The sequence below is a fragment of the Vanessa tameamea genome, chromosome 8, assembly GCF_037043105.1.
Source record: "Vanessa tameamea isolate UH-Manoa-2023 chromosome 8, ilVanTame1 primary haplotype, whole genome shotgun sequence".
Classification (NCBI taxonomy): Eukaryota; Metazoa; Arthropoda; class Insecta; order Lepidoptera; family Nymphalidae; genus Vanessa; species Vanessa tameamea.
This window is the reverse complement of record NC_087316.1, coordinates 10947279-10967266: the sequence shown is the minus strand read 5'-3', so window position 1 is coordinate 10967266 and position 19988 is coordinate 10947279. Positions and strand designations below refer to the sequence as shown.

Below are 19988 nucleotides of genomic sequence, written 5' to 3'. Positions count from 1 at the left end.
ATATGTTCGTCATTGCAAAGTTATGTCGATCAGAAAAATTTACATCTGACAAAAAGACAAGCTTCTTGTACAAGGTATAATTAAAATAATTGTTCCACTTATTGACAATGTTTAAAAATACGTAGGTAACACATTAAGAAACATTTTACACATTTTTGGAAATTGATCTGTTCCCTTCCACAAACTTATGAAGCAACATATTTATTCTTCTATTATATATTTTAAAAACAAATTAGTGCAATGAACAGTAATAAGACCTTTTGCATATTGAGTCGCTTATTTAAACGTTATGAGTTAATACCACTGCCATTAACTTCGACAATATTGATTCTAATATTAGTCAAGTAAAAATTTAGCAGATAGTTTAAAATAAAACACATATTTAATTTTTGCTATATATGTATATTACATCAATTCACGGACATCGATACAACATTTTAGACATAATCAAAAATAGGTATTTTCGTTAACAGTTATTTACCAAAGCTGATTCTAAAACATAGTAATTGTACCCATCGGTTGTATTTGATACTTTATAAATAATCTATAATTTATTAATTTATATTGTGAGACCTTAATTTTTTTTTTTAAATTAAAAATTTGTAGATCGAAAAAGTAAGGTTTAAAACATATATAGCAAACAACTCTTAAACTAACTTTGAACTTTAAGTCAACACACTACATAACCTAATAGTTTAAATACTACGTTCGAACTTGTTATATCGCTACAGTCACATTTAACACCGATTTCTACTTTAACAACAGCATATTGAAGTGATATCGATTAAAATTTATTCTACTGCCTATCCTGCTTGATTAACAAACAAATCATATAAATAATACATGTATTTATTCGGTAAAAGATCATCAAACAATATGTAATTATCATTCACGAAGACTTCACGTAGTTATCGCCTTACAGTAGTATAAATGACGTTCGTACTTACAGGATGTCTGATAGGATTTTTTAATAACAACAACCTTAAATATAATCTAATTTGTGTTTATTTTGTGTTTGGTGTCCTGACTAAGTCGACTCTCGCACACTAAGACAACTTGCAAGCACGAATTTCACTCATACTAATGCACGTCTATTATAGACGACGTGGAGATCTATAATTTGAAATAACAAAATAAACATAATTATTTAAGAAATAAAAGTAGAAATATTGATAGTTTAAGAATCGATAGTTTTAAATATTCAAACACAGTATTATATATATTACGATCACAAACAAATGCGATGCTTTTATCTTCCTTGTATGAATTATTCCGTAACATATCACAATTGAATCTTATATTAAACCAATAACAGGCTAAAACAAGCAAGATAACCAGTATTAAGTCAGAGTGACATATTGACGAATGCAACGCGGCTATTATTATAAATTAAAGATTATAAAAACAAATTTAAACGAGTTTGAAACTTCATGGCAAATTCTTTGGATAGTATAACAAAACCAAAATAAGTTCAAAAACGCGCAACATACGTCAATTCCTATAATCTAGAACATCGAGATATTGCAATATTGAATAAAAGTTTTTGAAAAGATGTAGCGATACACGAGGCGGAGGAAGAAAAGATTCAACTGTCATGGACAATCAATTACCGATAATGTCCGAGATCAAATTTTGAGTAAATAATTTAATGCCCAAATTAATATTCTAACGTTCATTCAGCCACACATCCTGTAATAAAACTAAACTCGAGGACCCGGAACGAGTCGAGGCAAGTCTCTTGCTCTCTACAATATCATAATGAGTATAATAATTAAAATTATGCTGAGATTTACGAAACCGATAATAAGATAAAAATATCGTTACCTTTATTTTTTTATCTATAAAATTCTTTCAAATTCTTCTATAAAATTCTTGCACAAACCTCAAAACGGACCACTCTCATTATTTTTGCACGATGGAGTACGAAAATAACTTTAATGCCGTGATAAAAAAATAGCCGAATATTATGGTTCCATTTCATGAAACTAGTTCCTTACGAAGGCAAATCGTTTTTCAAGCGACGACATACAGTCCAAAAAAAAATATGGGATCTGCTCTTTGACCTACAAAATCAGCAGATCCCATATTTTTTTCAGTGTGGCACTATAATTCCACTAACCAAAATTGTGCAGTCCAAATCTTTGGCAATACGATAATACAAGCCACGCTTAATTTTTACCCACACTTAACTACACAGGAGGCCAGGCAGACATGATTTTTATATCCAAAATACAAGTACGTTAACGAGCAATATAGCGCAGTAAAATATTAATTCGTTATAATTAACAGCAAACTGTCAACTCAAGGCGAGCAATTAATGGTTACAATAAGATAAGGTATGTTAAAATCCAATCACTCAGCGGCAAAGACAGATAAATAGAGGATAACATCTTTATATCAAGTCATATGTAAGCTTCGAAGGACATATTTCAATAGTATCACTAAATTGTACGATTCTACAACAGATGCTTAAAACATTTAGATATTAAAACAGACATTCAGAAACGACTACTACAATTGAATGTATTCAAACACTTAGTATTTAGACATTTAATATGGATGTACTGACACCTGTTTTCCCGATATGTTATATGCGATGTGGTATGCTAGGGGCAAATGCTGACTAAAAGTTTGAGGCTGGTTAGCGCGTTTTTCACTTGCTGACCGGCACCTGATTCTTTTGTCATTTATTTTTTACCTCTAAAGGATATTTAAAAATAACATCTAGCACCAGAGCTTCTTATCGCGTTGTTATATTGTTATAATGAACTTTAAGCTTTCGAAAAGACCATTATCGACTATAGTTAGGTCATCTCCTTAAGGAAATAAATATTAATGGTATTTTTTAATTATTATTCTGTCAAATTATAATTTTATAATTTGTTTATTGTAGTAGGATTAAAACGAATAACATTGAAATAGAACTTTTTAAAAGCTGTCAATATTTAGTGATGGTACTCGCAGTGGTATTCGTCTTGTTAGGGCGTGGTTTCCAGCCGGTAGTGCGCTTAGTGCGGATAGTGCTGGTCATGTCGGTGTGGTGGTTGGTGCGGATGTTGTCGCCGCACGAATCAATCGTTACGTGGTTCGCGGGCGGGGCTCCAAGGCTGCACTGGAGGCGCCTCATCGCATTCAGCAACGCTTCCGCCCTCTAGAGACAGGCTGTTCAACAGCATGTCGAATAGTGTGTCCTGTGTGTTAAAATAATGTATGTTATCACGTGAAGATGAAAATGATTTGTTTTTTTTTTAATAATGTGAATTAAACTATAATATCATAAATTTTTGTTCAGTATAAAAGTCTTCAGAGCAGGTTTTTAGTCAATGACTTCAATGCTGTCTGCTTTAGCTCCACCGCTATCGGAGCTGACGTTCGAATGTGTTAAGTGTCAGGGTAAAACTTTTATTGTTATGATTTTCAACCGGTATAAAATGGCTCGCTCAACTATAGCGGATTAAAATTATTTATACGCGCGTTCGTATTTGTAATATTTATTGAAATGCGAAAAGGCAAAAAATATTGTTATTAAGGCTGTTATTCAAAAGATAAACTTTCCCATGTATCATTTCGATACTTGGAAAAGGTAATGCCAACTGTAATAACATTATATTACCCACAAAGTGGGTTCACGAGTCAATTTCAGTCGACCAACTGCTAAATTGAAAATAGTTTGAACCGTATGCAAAGGGCAACTGATATTCAATTGAATTGGCGGAACAAAAACCAGGTTTGCCACATTTCAACTTATGTAATATTTTGTCAATTTTCATGGTTACATTGGCCTGATGTAATATTCAAAGATAACGTGACTGTGATAATATGCCGGTAAAATAACCAGGCGCAGTTATACCATTCTGGATATAAATGACAATAAAAATTCAATCGTATCCAAAACTCAATGGCGATGGTGTTCGTGACATAAAAAACGCGCATACATTCTCTGTACCATAGCCCAAGCCTTCAATAAGTTTTTCCATTTATACTGTCTAATGCTTTATTGCCATTATTTGTAACTTTTTCTTTTCGTATATTATATTTTCTATACGATATTACATCAGAAACGTAACTGGATTAAGTAATATGTGTGATTACTAAAAGTGAAAATAAATAATACATTCTATATCTCTTATTATATCATCCTAACATACCTACCAAAAATTTAAACAAACCGTATGAACCCGTTTACAATTTTCAAACACAAAATTGTCTAATCACATACATAACATAAGCGCATGCGGTAAGTAACGTGAGTAGTGGTGCGAGGTAATTACGTTGTAGTCGAGAATGACCTCGACGTCGTCGGTGTCGCTGAGCGAGGAGGCGGACGGCCAGTAGCACTCGCGCAGCGCGCTGGCGCCCGCGCCCACCATGCCGCTCGCCGCGCCCGCCCAGCCCATGCCTGCCACAGGAGCACACGTGGGTACTAACCGCCAACGTATCTTATATTACATATAGTAACATATAGTAAAGAAAAATAAGGTCAAATAGAGTTAAACCATGAAATGAAAAACATTAATTAGATTGACAAAATTACAAATCATCAGTAGTAGTAAATTGCCGTCCCTAATTTACTTTAAAAAATATTTAGGTTGACACTACACATAAATGATCTATCTTACTCGGAGGCAGGTCCCGCTGCAGCTGCCCGGGCGACAGCGGCGGGTTGCGGGGCGCGCGGGGCGGGCGGCGCGCGGGGCGGGTCGCGCGGGGCTGCGCGCCGCCCGCCGGCCGCGACGGGGCCTCGCCCTGCGACGACGTGGACCAGTTGCGCTTCGGCCCTGAGTGTCGCAAACGGAGTATTGAGTTAAAGGACTCGCGCAGCCGCATTTCATATATTATTTTATTAATCAAGTAATATTTTGTCTTTGTTCTCGTTTCATTTACATCGATAGCAACTCACCGGTCCGCGAGCTCTTCGGGCACTTGGGCGTCAGGCCGTTGATGCGCATGAGGTTGAGCAGCAGCATGTCGGTGTGAGCGGAGGTGGAGAACTGCGGGTCGTCGTGCCGCGCTGGTGTGGGCAGGGTGGCGGGCAGATGCAAGAACGAGTGGTGGGGTCCCTGCGGGGGGGCGTGCGCGGTGGAGTGCGAGGACAAGTGCGGGTGCGAGGGCGTGTGCGCAGTGGTGTGCGCGGACACGTGCGGAGTGGCGTGCGCGGGCGACAAGGGCCCGTCGCTGCCCGCCGGCGTGACCCCGCGCCCGTGCACGGCGCACAGCAGTCGGCTGAGGATGTCGCCCGCGTCGTTGGAACGTCCACCGCACGCACCTTCTATGTCATTCTCTCCTGTAAAATAAAATAGGTAACATACAATTACAGTAAGCGGTTAATATATTGACAAAATCCTAATAATATACAAGTAAGTAATTATTTGTATTACATTTAGATTATTTGTTATGTTTGTATAAACTCAGTGTCTAGGATACTTAACCTACTGTTAAAAATATTTTATTACCCACCAATATATATTTTTTAAATATATGTACATTAACATTATTCTATTACAGATTAATAAATTATTTAATGTAATTTCAGTTACTTACTGGAAAGATGATTGATGTACTGTGTCAGTAATGTAAACGATTTGTAAAATTAAATTATTTATTATGTTACAAGTATGAACAACATACAACTTTATTAACAAAAACACTGAACAAAACAACTCAGGTAGGCAATATTTTCAATTTATTATGATAATTTCGACAACTTATTGCTTTCTAATAAGTATCTGCATTGTTTTTTTTTTTAATTTTACATTTATTTGAAATAAAAACAAAAAAAAATTAAACAAACTTCCTCTTAAAATTACACCCTGTACACTTTCAAGATTTATATATTTATTTGTATGTAATAAGCTTTTAAGTATTTTCTTTTAGTTTTACTGTATAAAATGCTAGGTCGAAAAATTAAATTTTAATATTTTGTATGATAGTACTAAATTGCCTTCATTGTTATTTTTCCTATTTTAATCCACGAACAAAAGTAATAAATACATTGTAATTGACATATTTAAGTATAATCTGTATTTCCACAAAAAACATGCATTTATTATATCCTGTTCCAGATCATATTTGAAAGGACTCACTACCATCACCATATTTACACTAAATTCATTCAAAAGTCAACGTTTTTATTTATTGAGGATGGAAATGGAGAACGACTGGTACAAATTTAAACAAAGTTTTTTAAAATAACTTAGTGACCTTGAATAAATTAAAAACGTTTATTTTGACTCGAAAGCGACAGGGTATAAAATATATATATATAATTTGGCCGTTGATCTAAATTAGACAACAAAATTTCATTCATGTTAAATGTTCATAGTGTATGTCGGAAACGTTATTGACGATGTGGTGGTGTCAGCGATCAGTGGAGTAGTGTGTGCGTGCGTGGCGCAGGCGGTAGGGGCGGTAGGAGCGCGCGGCGCGGGGGCGGCGGGGCGGCGGCGCGGCGCGGAGCGGGTCGCTCGCGCACCACGAGCAGCTGTCGGAGGAGCGCTCTGCGGGCGGACAGGGATGGGTGTGGCGGGGAAGGGTTAGGTTGCCTACGCACTGGCTCGACGGTATCAGAAGTTATCGAACCGAATTTGTAGTCATTGATACTAAAAATTCAATTTCGAAGTTTGTATTTGAGCTCGATAAAATGATTACCTGACATAGTTTCTTCGTCGACGTCGTTTTCCTCGTTGGAGATCTCATCGGTGTGATTTGTGTTGTTTTCATCCACGAAACCATCCAACTCACTGAACATGAGATCCTGAAGATAAAATTAATATCAAATGTAGTCAAAAATAAATGAATATAAATACTTTATAATATGGTCTTATTTACTCACTCCGGTGTCACTGCTCGATTCGGAAACGGGTTGTGTCACAACTGGTTGAGGGCTAGTGGAGCCTCCGGCAGAGTCTTCGGGCTTCGCTGCTCCTGCTTCACCGTTGGTGCTGGTGGTGCCGTTCAGCTCTGGAGACGATAACGACGAACATAATACAGTAGTACTAGTGGTGCTCGCTTCTGTCACGGGTGTACTTGCCACTGCTGAACATTAAAAATAATTATGTAATTGATATAAGTAATTAACGTACAAGTAATATTCAATTTTTAATTAAATATATACATAGATTGGAATTATATGTCATGATCAGGTCAGTCGCAATCGTTTTTTGCCGTTAATTAGACGGTTAAACAGCGCCATCTTTTTAAGTCAAATTTATCGATATTCTGAGCGGCACGTACCGACGAGCGGCGACTCTGCAGGTCTGTCGAGGCGCACTCGGGGTCGTATGGGACGAGCGGGCGCGGTCGCACTCAAAAGCGTGTGAAGGCTCACCAGCGCTAAGTTATCTGCACCCTGCAGAGAGCTCGCGGACCTGTATATCACACATACACGAGTCCAAATGACATACACGAGAATTTAGTGAATTGCATATGATGTAATATTTTCACAACGGAATTAGGTGGGATGACAATTTAGTCCGGAGCAGATGAGCTCCAAGTTTGGAACAGGCGGTACCTGGACGTGGACGGCATGTTGTAGGGCGAGTCCAGCGCGTGCTGCGCGGAGCTGCGCGCGCGCTCGGCCGCGAACTCGGCGCAGCACACGCCGCCCGCGCCGCCCGCGCTCCCCGCGCCCGCCTCCTCGTACATGGCCGTGTTCAGGATGCCTGCACGGGATATGGCGCAACGCGCAACTGGGATTTCACTTTCAGAAGAATTACCATCCGCGGGTCTGTATGGCGGTCTCAGCGATGTTTAGGTACATTTTAATTAAAATATATAGCTGTAAACATTACTAAAAGTCCATATATGAATCAATATAACAATAAAAAATTTAGTAGTAAGAAAATTAATCAAAAAATAAACCACATTCAATCCTACCCGGGCTAGTCAGCCGCTGTCCGTTAAGAATGGTTTGCGGCGTGTTGAACTTCCACTGGTTCCCGAAGACGATCGGATCGGTGAGGCCGTTCCCGTCCACGGGGTTGTTCTGCGACGGGTTGTCCTCCCCCGCGCCGGCCGCCGCCGGTGACGTTACGGCGCCCGGCGGGCTCGCGCGCGTCGCCGCCATCGAGTTGCGGGACATCTCCAGTGTCAAGCGCTGAAACATAGGTAGGGAACAGTTTATCATACAACTTCTCAATATCATTATTGTGTTTTGGTTTGTCTCGAGAGACTCAAAGCAGAATATATCATTACCTCCTTGAGATCATTAATCTGCAGAATGTGCTGATTCTGCATTGTAATCAGCTGGTTGATATACCACTGCTGATCGCGACATCGCTGATAAAACGTAGGCGGGCGAACTTGGAACCTAAAAGATATAACTGTGATAAAAAATTCTTTGTTTTCTGCGAGCTAACCTGGAATGTAAACGATAATGTATATAGTGAACATGTTATAACTTCTATGCTCTGTAAAAAAAAAAGATTAAGAAAACCAATCGTATCGATCTACTTATTTGAAAAGACAAAAAAATACACGTATCCTCTAGACGTGGACCATTGCAACGTGACGTACCTCAAAATGAGTGTATCTGTGTCGGGGTTGAGGTAGCCCTCGCTGGCGAGCAGGTCGAGGCGGAAGAAGCGGTTGTAGCCCCAACACTCGCCCACCTCGAAGTCGGACGCGAACTCGCGCACGATGTTCTTGGACGGGTCGCGCGACACCTGGTGCAGCATCTCCACTCGGTACTCGTACCTGGTTTGATTACGTTATTAAATTGATGCGATCGTAGCGGACGAATTAAATGATTATTTCTCAATTGCAACACTCAGATAAAATAAAAATAATGACTTTTACAACAAAACAGATATTAAAACATACATAACTGCAAATTTTTCTAACTTGAAATATTTCTTGCATTTTAACATCTATTACAACAAATAATGAGCATATATTTATAATTCTACAACTTTCGCGTGTCGTCGATATTTCTCACGAAACCCGACTTCCGTTTTTATTGATTAACTTATTAATGACCCAGTAACTTTCGAAGGTTTATAATCAATAGCAAGAAAAAAGTACGATAATTATAAATAAAGATAATTATATAATTTAAAAATAATATATGAGCTTTGTATATATATATGTCTTTGTGTGATGATTTCATTCTAGCGAGACGATTATAAAGTATAGGTCTGTTCAGCTACAATGCTTCAGCCAGAAGGAACTTTCATGTTTTAAGCAGAAGCATAGGCTTAAATGATTTAAACAACTAATAGAAAGTTCAAATAGTTATTTAGAACAGTAATTTGTTTAATGCGAAACAACTATGTATGATTTTTTTTTTGTTATAATGAGTTTATAAATTACAATAATGTACATAATATCGTGAAATGTTTACAATGATATACTTTTAACTTAATTAAATCTTAATATAATGCTCTACCACAACTGAAGTAACAAATCACCCTCAAATGATATGTACAAGTACATCACTAACGCTGTTAAATTCATTTTTCGGTACCACGCCATCTATTGATACATTTGAGTAAACTAAAGAAATGTTTGAAAATTATACACAATGATACCATCAGTTTAACTCGTGATAAAATTGCACAAGACGAATTATTACTATGAACAATTAAATACTTAAAAATAATGTATCGCAATTAGAAATAATATTGTGCATCATCAATAAAATCAAAAGTATAAAATAAGACATTTTAGTTTTTGTAAACCTTTAAAATAGTTTTTTAAGATATGATACGAAATTTAAATCAAGCCCGGGTTTAGCTGGGCGTGTGACGCATTCGTACTGTACGAGGCCTGAAAGGTTAAAGGTAAAGGTTGTTTTTAACTAATTACTTATAAAAATATATCTTAGAATATATTTTTTATATAATCCATTAAAAGTCGGGAAGGGTTAGTTATATAAAACTATGTCATGCTAAATTTGTAAAGTTATTTCTAGCCAAGTAAATTTAAATATGGTTTGAAGAGCGATTTTTCAATGTTTTTAAATTCAAAACCATTCGGATTGTCTTTAATTAGATTTTTAAGAAAAAAATACAATAACCCATACATATCTTAGTGGATGGTACGTTTAAAGCTCAACCTGCAATCAGCCAATCAGAGGCTTTTGTATTGCTCCCGGAATAGGTACCTTTATTTAAATTTGGAACATTCATATTAGTGATTCACTGATGACGATCCGATGAGGATAACCTGTGCTCTTATTCCATATTCCATATTTTATTTGATATCTATTGCTCAACCTTGTCAGCAATCGAAATACTAAGTATTTGAACAACAGTAACTATAATACTAATAAGTGATGAATCACTTAAGACGTTATCGAAACATAAATTGATTAATCAATAACAATGAAATATTTCAATTAACAGTTTATTATCATCTATAAAATTATATGTTTGTGTGTTATATTAACTGATATGTATATGAGTTAGTTACTTCAGTTGTGTTAGAGCATTGAGTGACAATACAATCAGCGAAATCAGCACACAGAAGTCGAAGTTCGGTAGGAACCGGCATGCTGCACACAGATCTGCCATACTACTGCTATATAATGCTCTCCGACTCACCTCTTGCCTACCCTGAACACAGCAGCGATTGTAATCACGAAACACTTTATTACTACACTTAGTTTTATTCTGATGTCAAATTATCACATAACGAATCGTTTACATAATTAACTTTATGTTATCATTTTTAATAATCATTATTAAAACAGGAATCGTTTATAACACATAAATTTTTATAGCCTATCGCAATCGCAGGAGTAAAGACGAAATCATTGCTCGAGATTTGGAATAAGGTATGGTACTCATTATGGATTTGTGAAAAAAAACGGCTTCTCGAATGTTCGATGCAAGTTAGACGTGTCGAGCGCCGCTATCGGAGCTTTGGATATTTTTTTTTGTAGATATAATAAAAATAGTATTGTGTTATAACTATTTGTAGTGTATAATATAGCGAGATACCGCATGGAATATTCGTACATAGTAACAATTAAAATAGATCGTATGCAAAACTAGTCTCTATCTTTACTCCTTCAATTTGAATAGACTTATAGGTGTGAAAAATTAGTAATAGGAATGCGTTTAATATATTAAATTAATGCAATGTATATATTATGACCACTTCGTGTCAAAAAAGTAAGTAAATTAGCCGACAAAAGAAGCAGACGAGCGGCACTCACTTGGAGGTCTCGGGCAGGCCGGCGCTGAGCTCGAGGAACACGGACAGGTAGTTCCCGCGCACGACGCCGTTGCCGTCGGGGTACACCTTGAGGCGCCAGCACAGCCCGTTGACGTGCAGCGGCGCCGAGTACACGGGCGCCGCCGCGTGCTGCAGCTGCGTGAAGCCGCCCAGCGGGAACGTGCTGCTGTCGTAGCTCGGCACGATCTCGCTGTGGGAGTTATCGATCTCATCGATCGCAGTCCTCTTTGCGATCGCTAACTCTCCCCTGTGCCTCTGAGCCGATCTGGGTCAGTACCGCCCCCTCGTCATACATTCGGGCGCCTAACGTCGATACTCGGTGTGGTTGTTCCGCTTAGAAGGCTGAATCACAGCCTTCTAAGCGGAGTAATTGCGGGTACAGAGGACAATTACATCTTTGTGACTCGTTTGCCAGTATGCTTTTCTAATTTTAAACGCATAAAAAAGGTAATATTGCTTTTTATAATATTGTTTATATTCCAATCGATAAAAGTAATAAAGTAAATAAAACTTTGTTTTTCACATATAAATTATTGATGTAATCACATTAACATATATTTAAATATAAAAATCGCAGGAGCTAAAATCTGAATGGCCTGTACCCTAGTTTTATATGAAACTTCATTGAATTTCTAATCACGCACTGCCAACTTAGTGTAATCCTTACATTTACCTACATTTCTGTGACACTATCCACATATTAAACGTGAAAGCGGGGAAAGTACTCGCCTATGGAAATCGGCCGGTACGGGCGCGGAGACGAAACTAGCCATCGGTTTCCTCCGCACTTGATGAATCATTTTTGACAAATCCATGCTCTTCGCTATCAGTTCAGATCTGTGGAAATTTAAACAGTCAAGAATTACATTTTATTTATTTTGACTACCTCGTTAGTCTCTTTCGTGGTCCTGAGTTCAAACCCGAATTCAAAGTTATTGGGTTTTTCTGTAACGTCCGGAGTTTGGGAGTTTGTAGTGATTATTCGGAAAACACGTAAAGCGATTGATCCATTGTTAGTGTACTGTGGTGCACTGTGTTTGCACAACCTTACGTACTGTAATATGACGCGCACTTAAAAATACTCTTTCTAAGAATTGCCTAAACCGATCAGGAGGACATCAAATTTGTCCATGTCGGAGATCGTTGATTACGATTACGTGTTCCGTCGAGCCCATATCAAAAACTAAAAAAGATCAACCGTATATAAAAAAAACATGTAGAAAAACTAGTATTAATATCACAAAATATAATAAATAGTTTTAGAAAAAAAGCGACGAATTCATACCTAGTGCTGGAATGTAATTGGTGCTCAATCTCCTGCAGGAGATGCTCGAGCTGCTCTGTCTCTTGGGTGAGGCCATTCTTCTGACCCATCAGAGTCAACAGCTTCGCTTTAAGCGCGGAGTCGAGTCTCGAAATCATGAGTTCCACGGCGTTTCGAATCTCACGTACACGCTCGTCCTTCGCAGCGCGCACGGATTCGACATTACGTTCCTAGAAACATCTTTTTATGTGAGTTTGTGTATAATTTCAGCTGTTTATGTTTATTTTAAAAAGGCAGACAAACAAAACATCCTCTAGTATGAGTAGTATTAACCTTTTCATCTTCGCCAATTAACAATAATTCTGCGTTTTAATATGTTACTCATTACATCACCAAATTACCGTGGTACAAAAACATGGTATCTTAAATGTTATTTTTAACCAAACAACGTAAAGTTTTAATGTTTAGTGATAGAACAGCTGCAGACAGGACTACCTACCTACATAACAATATTTAAAGTAATTTTGTGTTATAACCAAAATTAAAATGTTCGTTTCGCAATTGAATTAACTTTTGTCAAATTACATGACAAACATCTAATCCGAAAGTAATATCATCTGCATACGTCAATATTTGCTCACATTTATTAGCTCAATGTTCTTTAAAGTCGCGCTAAATCCTTTTATAGTTAAAGTGAATTGTTAAATTTTATATACTGGTTTTATTCTTAAAAAAAGACCTGTCCGTTTATAATCCTGGAGGTCGAAACTTTCTACTGGATGATTTTAACAAGGTGGATATAATTACAGTTGCGTCAAAATATGTTTACAACAATATAAGGTAAGAACAATAATATCGATCGTTTAAAAAAAAAACAGCGATAATCATTGATCCTAGTTTCTGACTTCATGAGATCCATAGAATTATAGAATAGAATTCAATGTAAAGAGATGCATATCCGGCATTGTATGTGTTTTTAATTTGCTAGATTAGGAACGCAACAGCTGCTATCAAAAACATTAGCGATGTTCACGCAACTGTACTGCATGTTCGTATATGACAAAGGTGGTTTTCAAAGTTCGGATCTAGTCATTTTGATAACTGCGAATCCTATCAATAAGGACTTCCAGTATCTTTAGATAATAATCTGTCAATTACTATATTGGAAATGAATCCGTGTCACTTGTCAAACAATCGCAATTTGCAGCAGACTGGTAGTCAAATTGGAGTTTTTGTCCCGCATAATCTGTCCCAAGAAAACAAAGTGACCGGTTACATCACTTGCAAGTTGTTGCTTCAACATCGAAACACAGAACCGTTTTATTGTCATTTTATTGTTGGAGATGAAAAACGGTTCTTGTTATGATAGTTATAATAAAAAAAGTAGATTTCCCCGAACTGATCTGCTAAAAATTGAGATCCCAGAGGCCATTCGGTGTATTTGATAAAGTATTTGCTTATTATTAATTTATGAACAATTGGATGGAATAAATCGATCCATAAATAGATACTATAGCGATTGACAACAGAAAATGCATTTTCTACTTAATATTTAACACGATAATACACGACCGCAGAGCGCATGACGAACCCTGGAAAATATTCGAGGATATATTTTGTGTAAACAAATGAAATCATTTATGTGCATCCGGTAAATAAAATTTGCACAATAGATCGCAAGGGTTGTCCTTAACGAGAGTAATAATATCTTCGAATAAAATAGAAACTGGAACTTGACCTTGATTATTTTTTTATTAATTTAAATGAAAATAATCAAATTAAAACTGTCTTTTTTTAATATGTATTTTTTATAGTAAGGTAATGCCTTCTTAAGAACTGGGAAATATAAAATAACGGGGATGAATGGTGTATCAGGATGAAAATCAAAAAAGCAATGTGGATCATATAAAAGTTTAATATTGAAAGACTAGATTTTATAGCCAATAAGCGACAGAATCATCTACCGACGAGAAGTTGATACAGCGAAGAATATAGGCATAATTGATTCGATCTTTGCGAATAGCACTGAACAAGACTAGTCGACGAGGCTCTAATGGACCACTTTAGGTCCATCGTATTCGATAGCACGTATTATCAAAGTTCGTGATCTGCTACTCATCAGCGATGTCAATCAATACCTAATGTATTATAAGAGACAAACTTTCATGTTCTACTCCCAAGCTCACATATCTTCGCCCAATCACTGTCTACCATTACACAAAGATACAAAGTCCAACGAATGTAGACTAGGCCCTTGGTGGACTATATGCATCTAAGTCTATACTGTGACATTGCAATTCTCAAAGATCAGCTTACGATCATGTTCTTAAAAAACAACAGAAACAACAGAACAGTCCAACAACAGTGAAAGATACCTCATAATACATGAGTGATATTTGCCTCCCACAAAGACGACACAAGACGGCAATTTTCATTAAAAGTACGACGTAAAATGTCCCATATCCCATGTAGATGGTAATACAATATCTCATCACAGGAATTTCTCTTTATAAACAACGACAACGAGACAGACACGCTGAGGAACTAATGAAGAGATTATTAACGGAGATTACCACGGAGTTTCTGGTCTACAGCCGAAATATAGAGATAACCCCTTCATAGGATCAAATACTATGTAGACCACCATAGAAATCCAGAATCGAAAACCACCAGGGTAGGAAGACAGCTGGTTCAATGAAAGAACGGAAAAACGGAAATATTAAAAAAATACCAAAATGAGTTAAGTCAATCGCCAACAATTTTTACTAATTCAGCATCCACATATTGTGTGTATATATGTATTTACATAAATGTGTGATGTTAGAAATAGAACCCATCAAATAATGAAGCCCAACAATATATACATATACACCAAAGCCACAGGCAACACATCTGTGGAATTTATTTATATAATAAAGAAAAAAATTGTCTCACAGTTGGACAAAAACAAGATTCTTCTCTTAATATTTTAGAGTTTTGTACTTTAGTTAAATATTGTTAAATAATAAAGAAATCACATACATATATATTAATTACCTATGATTTACTTATTAAATAGGATTTTTTTTACAAAGTATGAATCAATCATAGCTTATTTACATACATAAATAAACATTGTTACATAGATAAAGACAGGAAATACAGAAATTACCATTTATGAATTAATATATTCCAAATAGCTAACAAATATATCATGCTATTGTGCACTTACCACATCCTGTACTAGACTTATGAGCTCCATCAGTCTACGTCGCAGCTGGGCTACTTCGTCTCTTATCTGAGTTACATGTTGCTCATACACTTCTTCCAATGGTTTAAATGTGTGGCCCGAATGTGTGCCACCCCATAAAGCACACTGATGACATATACAGCGCCGACATGTCCAGCAGTAGACAGTTAGCCTCTCCTGATGTGTCGGACACCTGTTTTAGAAATTTACTAACATATTCTTTGACCAAGTATTTGAAATCAAGTCATTAAAGTAACAGCCTATAAATATGCCACTATTGGGATAACGCTTCCCTCTACTAACGCTTCTCTACTGCTGTAGCAGATTTTCATCTAACATGCAGGTGGAATCTTAATGTTTTCCTCCACCACCAAGTACAAGATATAAACAAAATTTAAGTACATGAAACACAGTTTGCTTGCCAGAGTTTGAACCTTCAGTTAATTTTTTTTTACAGGATTATAATTACTAATTAATTCCATAATCTTATCTCTATTGTTCATAACACCTTTTGCTGCCACTTACTGAAGTCTAAAAATTTTTGAATTTGTCTAAACCTTAAATAGGTACCTGTCGCGAAAACTTTCCCTTTGACAAGCGGAATTTGTTTGTTGCATAGTTTCGATTTGCTGTGTAACTTCTTCTACCCAACGACAGTTCACGAGCTCATGGAGGTGCAGAGCGGCACGACAATGTGGACACTGGGATCTCTGCTCCGTTAGCCATCGTCGCACACAACCGTAGCAACAGAGTTTCGAACAATGAGGACACAGATGTGCATCCACCAGCTTCTCCATACAGATGAAGCACCGGAACACCTCCGCCAATGTCTGTAAACCCCATAATCATCGATCCACCTCACACTCAGGTCAAGTTTATCTAACTGTCAACGGAAAGTAGGGCAAATCGATTTACCTCGACGATCTGCTCCTCGCCATTTCCATTCGCTTTTTCTCCCCTCGAAGCCATATTTTGGATTAACTTGCCGTATCATGGAGTCAATGTATCATTCACCATAATTTAAACATATTTTATATTTTTAATTAAGCAAAAGGACATGTTTCGCAATGCAAGCGTCAACAACAAGAAACCAACTACTTCCGTGTTCGAATCTTGATTCTCGATCGAAATCAAAATAAAAACAAAATATCTGAGTTGCTATATTAGATCAATAAGTTTCCCAGGAGAATCATTTTTCTAAGATAGTTTACCAGATTTCAATAAATTAAATGAATTACAAAATAATTTACGTATCTTATAATATGAAATGAGCATATTCATATTCCCATGATAATACAAACACTTTTCTGTTAATGTTGATAACACAATCCTTTAAATTAATAATGGTTTAATTTGCCCCACTAGTGGGAAAATGAAGTTTGTCTTTTGTTAAATGTATTGATTTATTGAAGCATGTCAGTGCAAAGGGTTGCCATCAACTAAAAAATGTAGCAATTCTTTTTATTCATTTCTCTTAACAAAATGCCAAATTGTTTCAACGTGAACAACTATAAATATGGAGACAAAATTACAAATGATAAACTTTAAATATAATATAATCCACCAAACCATATTGGAGTAATGTGGTGGAATCCAAAAATTCTCCTCAAAGGGAGATAATTTTAATTCAAAATTGGATTGATCGAAAGATCCAATATTTGATTAAAAGTAAAAATCATAATAAAAAATATTAAAATTATGGTAAATAACCGTAAAAATATGACGGCAAACATTATATATTTATAAATACAATATCTTGAGTATCGACATTAAAACTTTTTAAATAGATCGTAGTATAAATGTGTTAGAAATCATATTTTATTAATTGAAACAGTTTTTTTTTTATATTCATTGTAATAACCCAATTTCTGAATATGTAAAATTCAACCTCAACAATATCTCTTTTACGTAACAATTCAGAAATAATTGACTTACCTCATTATCATAATTCAGGGTTTCTATAATATTTTTTTTAATTCCTTAGACGTTACCCTTTAAACTGACATTTCAATACATTAATTCATATTACAACAGTAACATTTTTGCCCATAAAAAAGGATACATTTTTTTGAGCGAGCAACATTATTGTTACCTGTCATTATGTCATAGTTCTCGTTCACCTGTCAACATATGCATAACGTATTTTACAGAAATATAAATAATCTAGCAAAGGAAAATATTATTATCAATACGTTTACATTGTAACTTTTTTGTAACAATGAGAGAATGATGTTTAAAATATAAACGCCCTTCACATTTCAGTAAGGTTAAATAACCTATAGTGTGTGTTGATTCTCACAATTTTCATCACAATATTTTGTCGGGCAATATTCCTTTTTACAATATTTTTTTCTGGACGAAATAAAGTTCATAAGTAAGTAAATAGTTTCCGAGTTATTCTATTTAACTAGCATTATAAGTGTAAGATATTATATATCATAATTTTTAAGATTTTGGTTATCAAATTTAGTTTAAAAAACATGATTTTGTTAATTACGTAAAACGTTTTAATTCATTATTAGGTGCAATGTTATCTTAATTTTATACAAAATTATGGTTGTGTAAATTTTTTTTTTTTTGCCTTTAACAATCTTATGTAAAAGCATCTTAGCATTTGATTTAAACAATATAAAAAAAATATATCTTAATATTGCTGCAAATAATACTTGCCTTTGGCATAGCTAAAGAAGGGAATAGGGCGAACTTGACTATTTGCATAAAATAGATATAGCTACTAAAGTAAGTTTACTTATTATTAGGAAATATTGAAGCATGTTTTATTATATTAAGCTTAATTTTTTCAGAAGAATTCTTAATTTTCAGCTTAAAGTTATGTTTATTTTTAGGATGCTGACATAAAGTACATGGTCGTCAAAGCTATTAAAATGTCATATCTAAGGATCCTGCATTGCACTTTATGCCTTAAACATGGAACAGTTAATTTATGTCCTAAGTCAATGCTCCTAAAAAATTGTGTAAGTTTCATACATATAGATCTATTCACTCATGATCAGATGCCTGCACCTCCGTGTTAAATAAATATTTTTTTAAATTAACTTTACTAGATTATTTTATTTGTATTGTACAATTTTTACATATACAATTTATTCTACATTTTTTTAGAGCTATAAACCAATTCAACAGCTGGCAAATATATCTTTATCCTGTCACCTTAGTAACAATTCACCTTTGACAACTCAAACAGTGGCTGCATCTACAAAGAAAAAAAATAAAAATGTTCCTCAAGATACAAGAATGTGGAAAGAAACTCCGACTCATGATGTTAAGAATAACTTAGTACAATATTCTATGATGCTCTCCAAATTTCGATTGACCTGTATGTATCAATTATTATTTTTAATTATTTATTTTATAAATAAAATAGTTGAAAAGAATTAGTTATATCTGTTTCTATATATCCATACTTAATTTATACTTGTGTATAATGAAATAACATATAGATTTACAAGTTTAAATTAGCAGTAACTACTAGATTCTAATTCAAGTTATTTCTTTACAGCCCTAGTAGTAATGACATCAATGGCAGGTTACACGCTTGCACCTGCTCCATTTGATCTAACAACATTTGCACTATGTACTGTGGGTACTGGTCTTGTGAGCGCTGCCGCAAACTCTATCAACCAATACCATGAAGTGCCTTTTGATGCACAGATGTCTAGAACTAAAAATAGAGTGCTTGTGAAAGGATTATTAGAGTAAGTATTTTATATAATTATATAATATAATAACAAAATATTATACAGGGTTATTGGTAATTCGACGTATTCCCATTAGGAGGTAATAGGGGTGAATTTTTTGCAATAATTTGAACCCAATATGCATTATGCAAAAGTGAACCATTTTTGAGTTATCGCCTTTTTTAGATTTTTTCAAAATAAGTCAAAAATGCAACCTCAAAAATGTATTTAAAAAAAAGTATCAATTCAAATCTATTTTTTTCTTCTGATTTATAAAAACGATTAAACACTGGATATATTTCAATATTTAAACAATAATTATCGGGCCAAATTTAAAAATGCGAGACGGAAAACGACATTATTTCAATATTTTTTTATTTTTTTCACTCAAATATGCCTGAAAAACAAAAAAAACATTATGAAACTTGTTCTACAGATTATTTTAAAAACATAATCGTTTACTTAACTTATTTCAAAGCAACCGAAATAAAATGATCAGTAAGGACGCTGGCGGAAATTCGTATTCGAACATGACCGAATTCGTACTAAAGGTCGCTCTTTAAAATTCCCACAAAATTGATTTAAAATAATAACCAATGTAAAAAAACTTACTTATTTA

At 35.3% G+C, this 19988-nt stretch overlaps 2 protein-coding genes across 8 annotated transcripts in view; one reads left to right on the top strand and one right to left on the bottom strand.

Moving 5' to 3' along the window:
* The window catches only part of LOC113404820 (protoheme IX farnesyltransferase, mitochondrial), a 93330-nt gene that overhangs the window by 71357 nt on the left and 1985 nt on the right, over positions 1-19988 (top strand). The window contains exons 1-4 of one of the 3 annotated variants that reach the window (XM_026645896.2): positions 17765-18045; positions 18518-18646; positions 18795-19008; positions 19192-19387. In XM_026645896.2, coding sequence (XP_026501681.2) covers positions 18536-18646; positions 18795-19008; positions 19192-19387 — 521 coding nt within the window. In that variant the 5' untranslated portion in view covers positions 17765-18045; positions 18518-18535. Of the gene's footprint in view, positions 1-17764; positions 18046-18494; positions 18647-18794; positions 19009-19191; positions 19388-19988 lie in introns of those variants that run through there. The other 2 variants (XM_026645897.2, XM_064215563.1) reach the window with 2 other exon arrangements.
* LOC113404818 (E3 ubiquitin-protein ligase TRIM37-like) lies at positions 2846-17084 on the bottom strand. Of its 5 annotated transcripts, none has more exons than XM_026645890.2 (18): positions 16587-17084; positions 16242-16501; positions 15654-15864; positions 12464-12672; positions 11908-12015; positions 11159-11368; positions 10542-10553; positions 8515-8694; positions 8194-8308; positions 7876-8095; positions 7511-7661; positions 7234-7367; positions 6833-6960; positions 6649-6754; positions 4901-5284; positions 4620-4778; positions 4272-4399; positions 2846-3191 (listed from the first exon to the last, which is right to left on the bottom strand). In XM_026645890.2, exons 1-18 carry the CDS (start codon positions 16638-16640, stop codon positions 3072-3074), a joined length of 2889 nt encoding a protein of 962 aa, XP_026501675.2. In that variant the 5' UTR covers positions 16641-17084; the 3' UTR covers positions 2846-3071. The 5 variants fall into 5 exon arrangements, with proteins under 5 accessions (XP_026501675.2, XP_026501672.2, XP_026501674.2 ...); XM_026645887.2 differs by having other exon boundaries at positions 2847-3191; positions 6833-7035; positions 16587-17083; XM_026645889.2 differs by having other exon boundaries at positions 2847-3191; positions 4290-4399; positions 6833-7035; positions 16587-17083.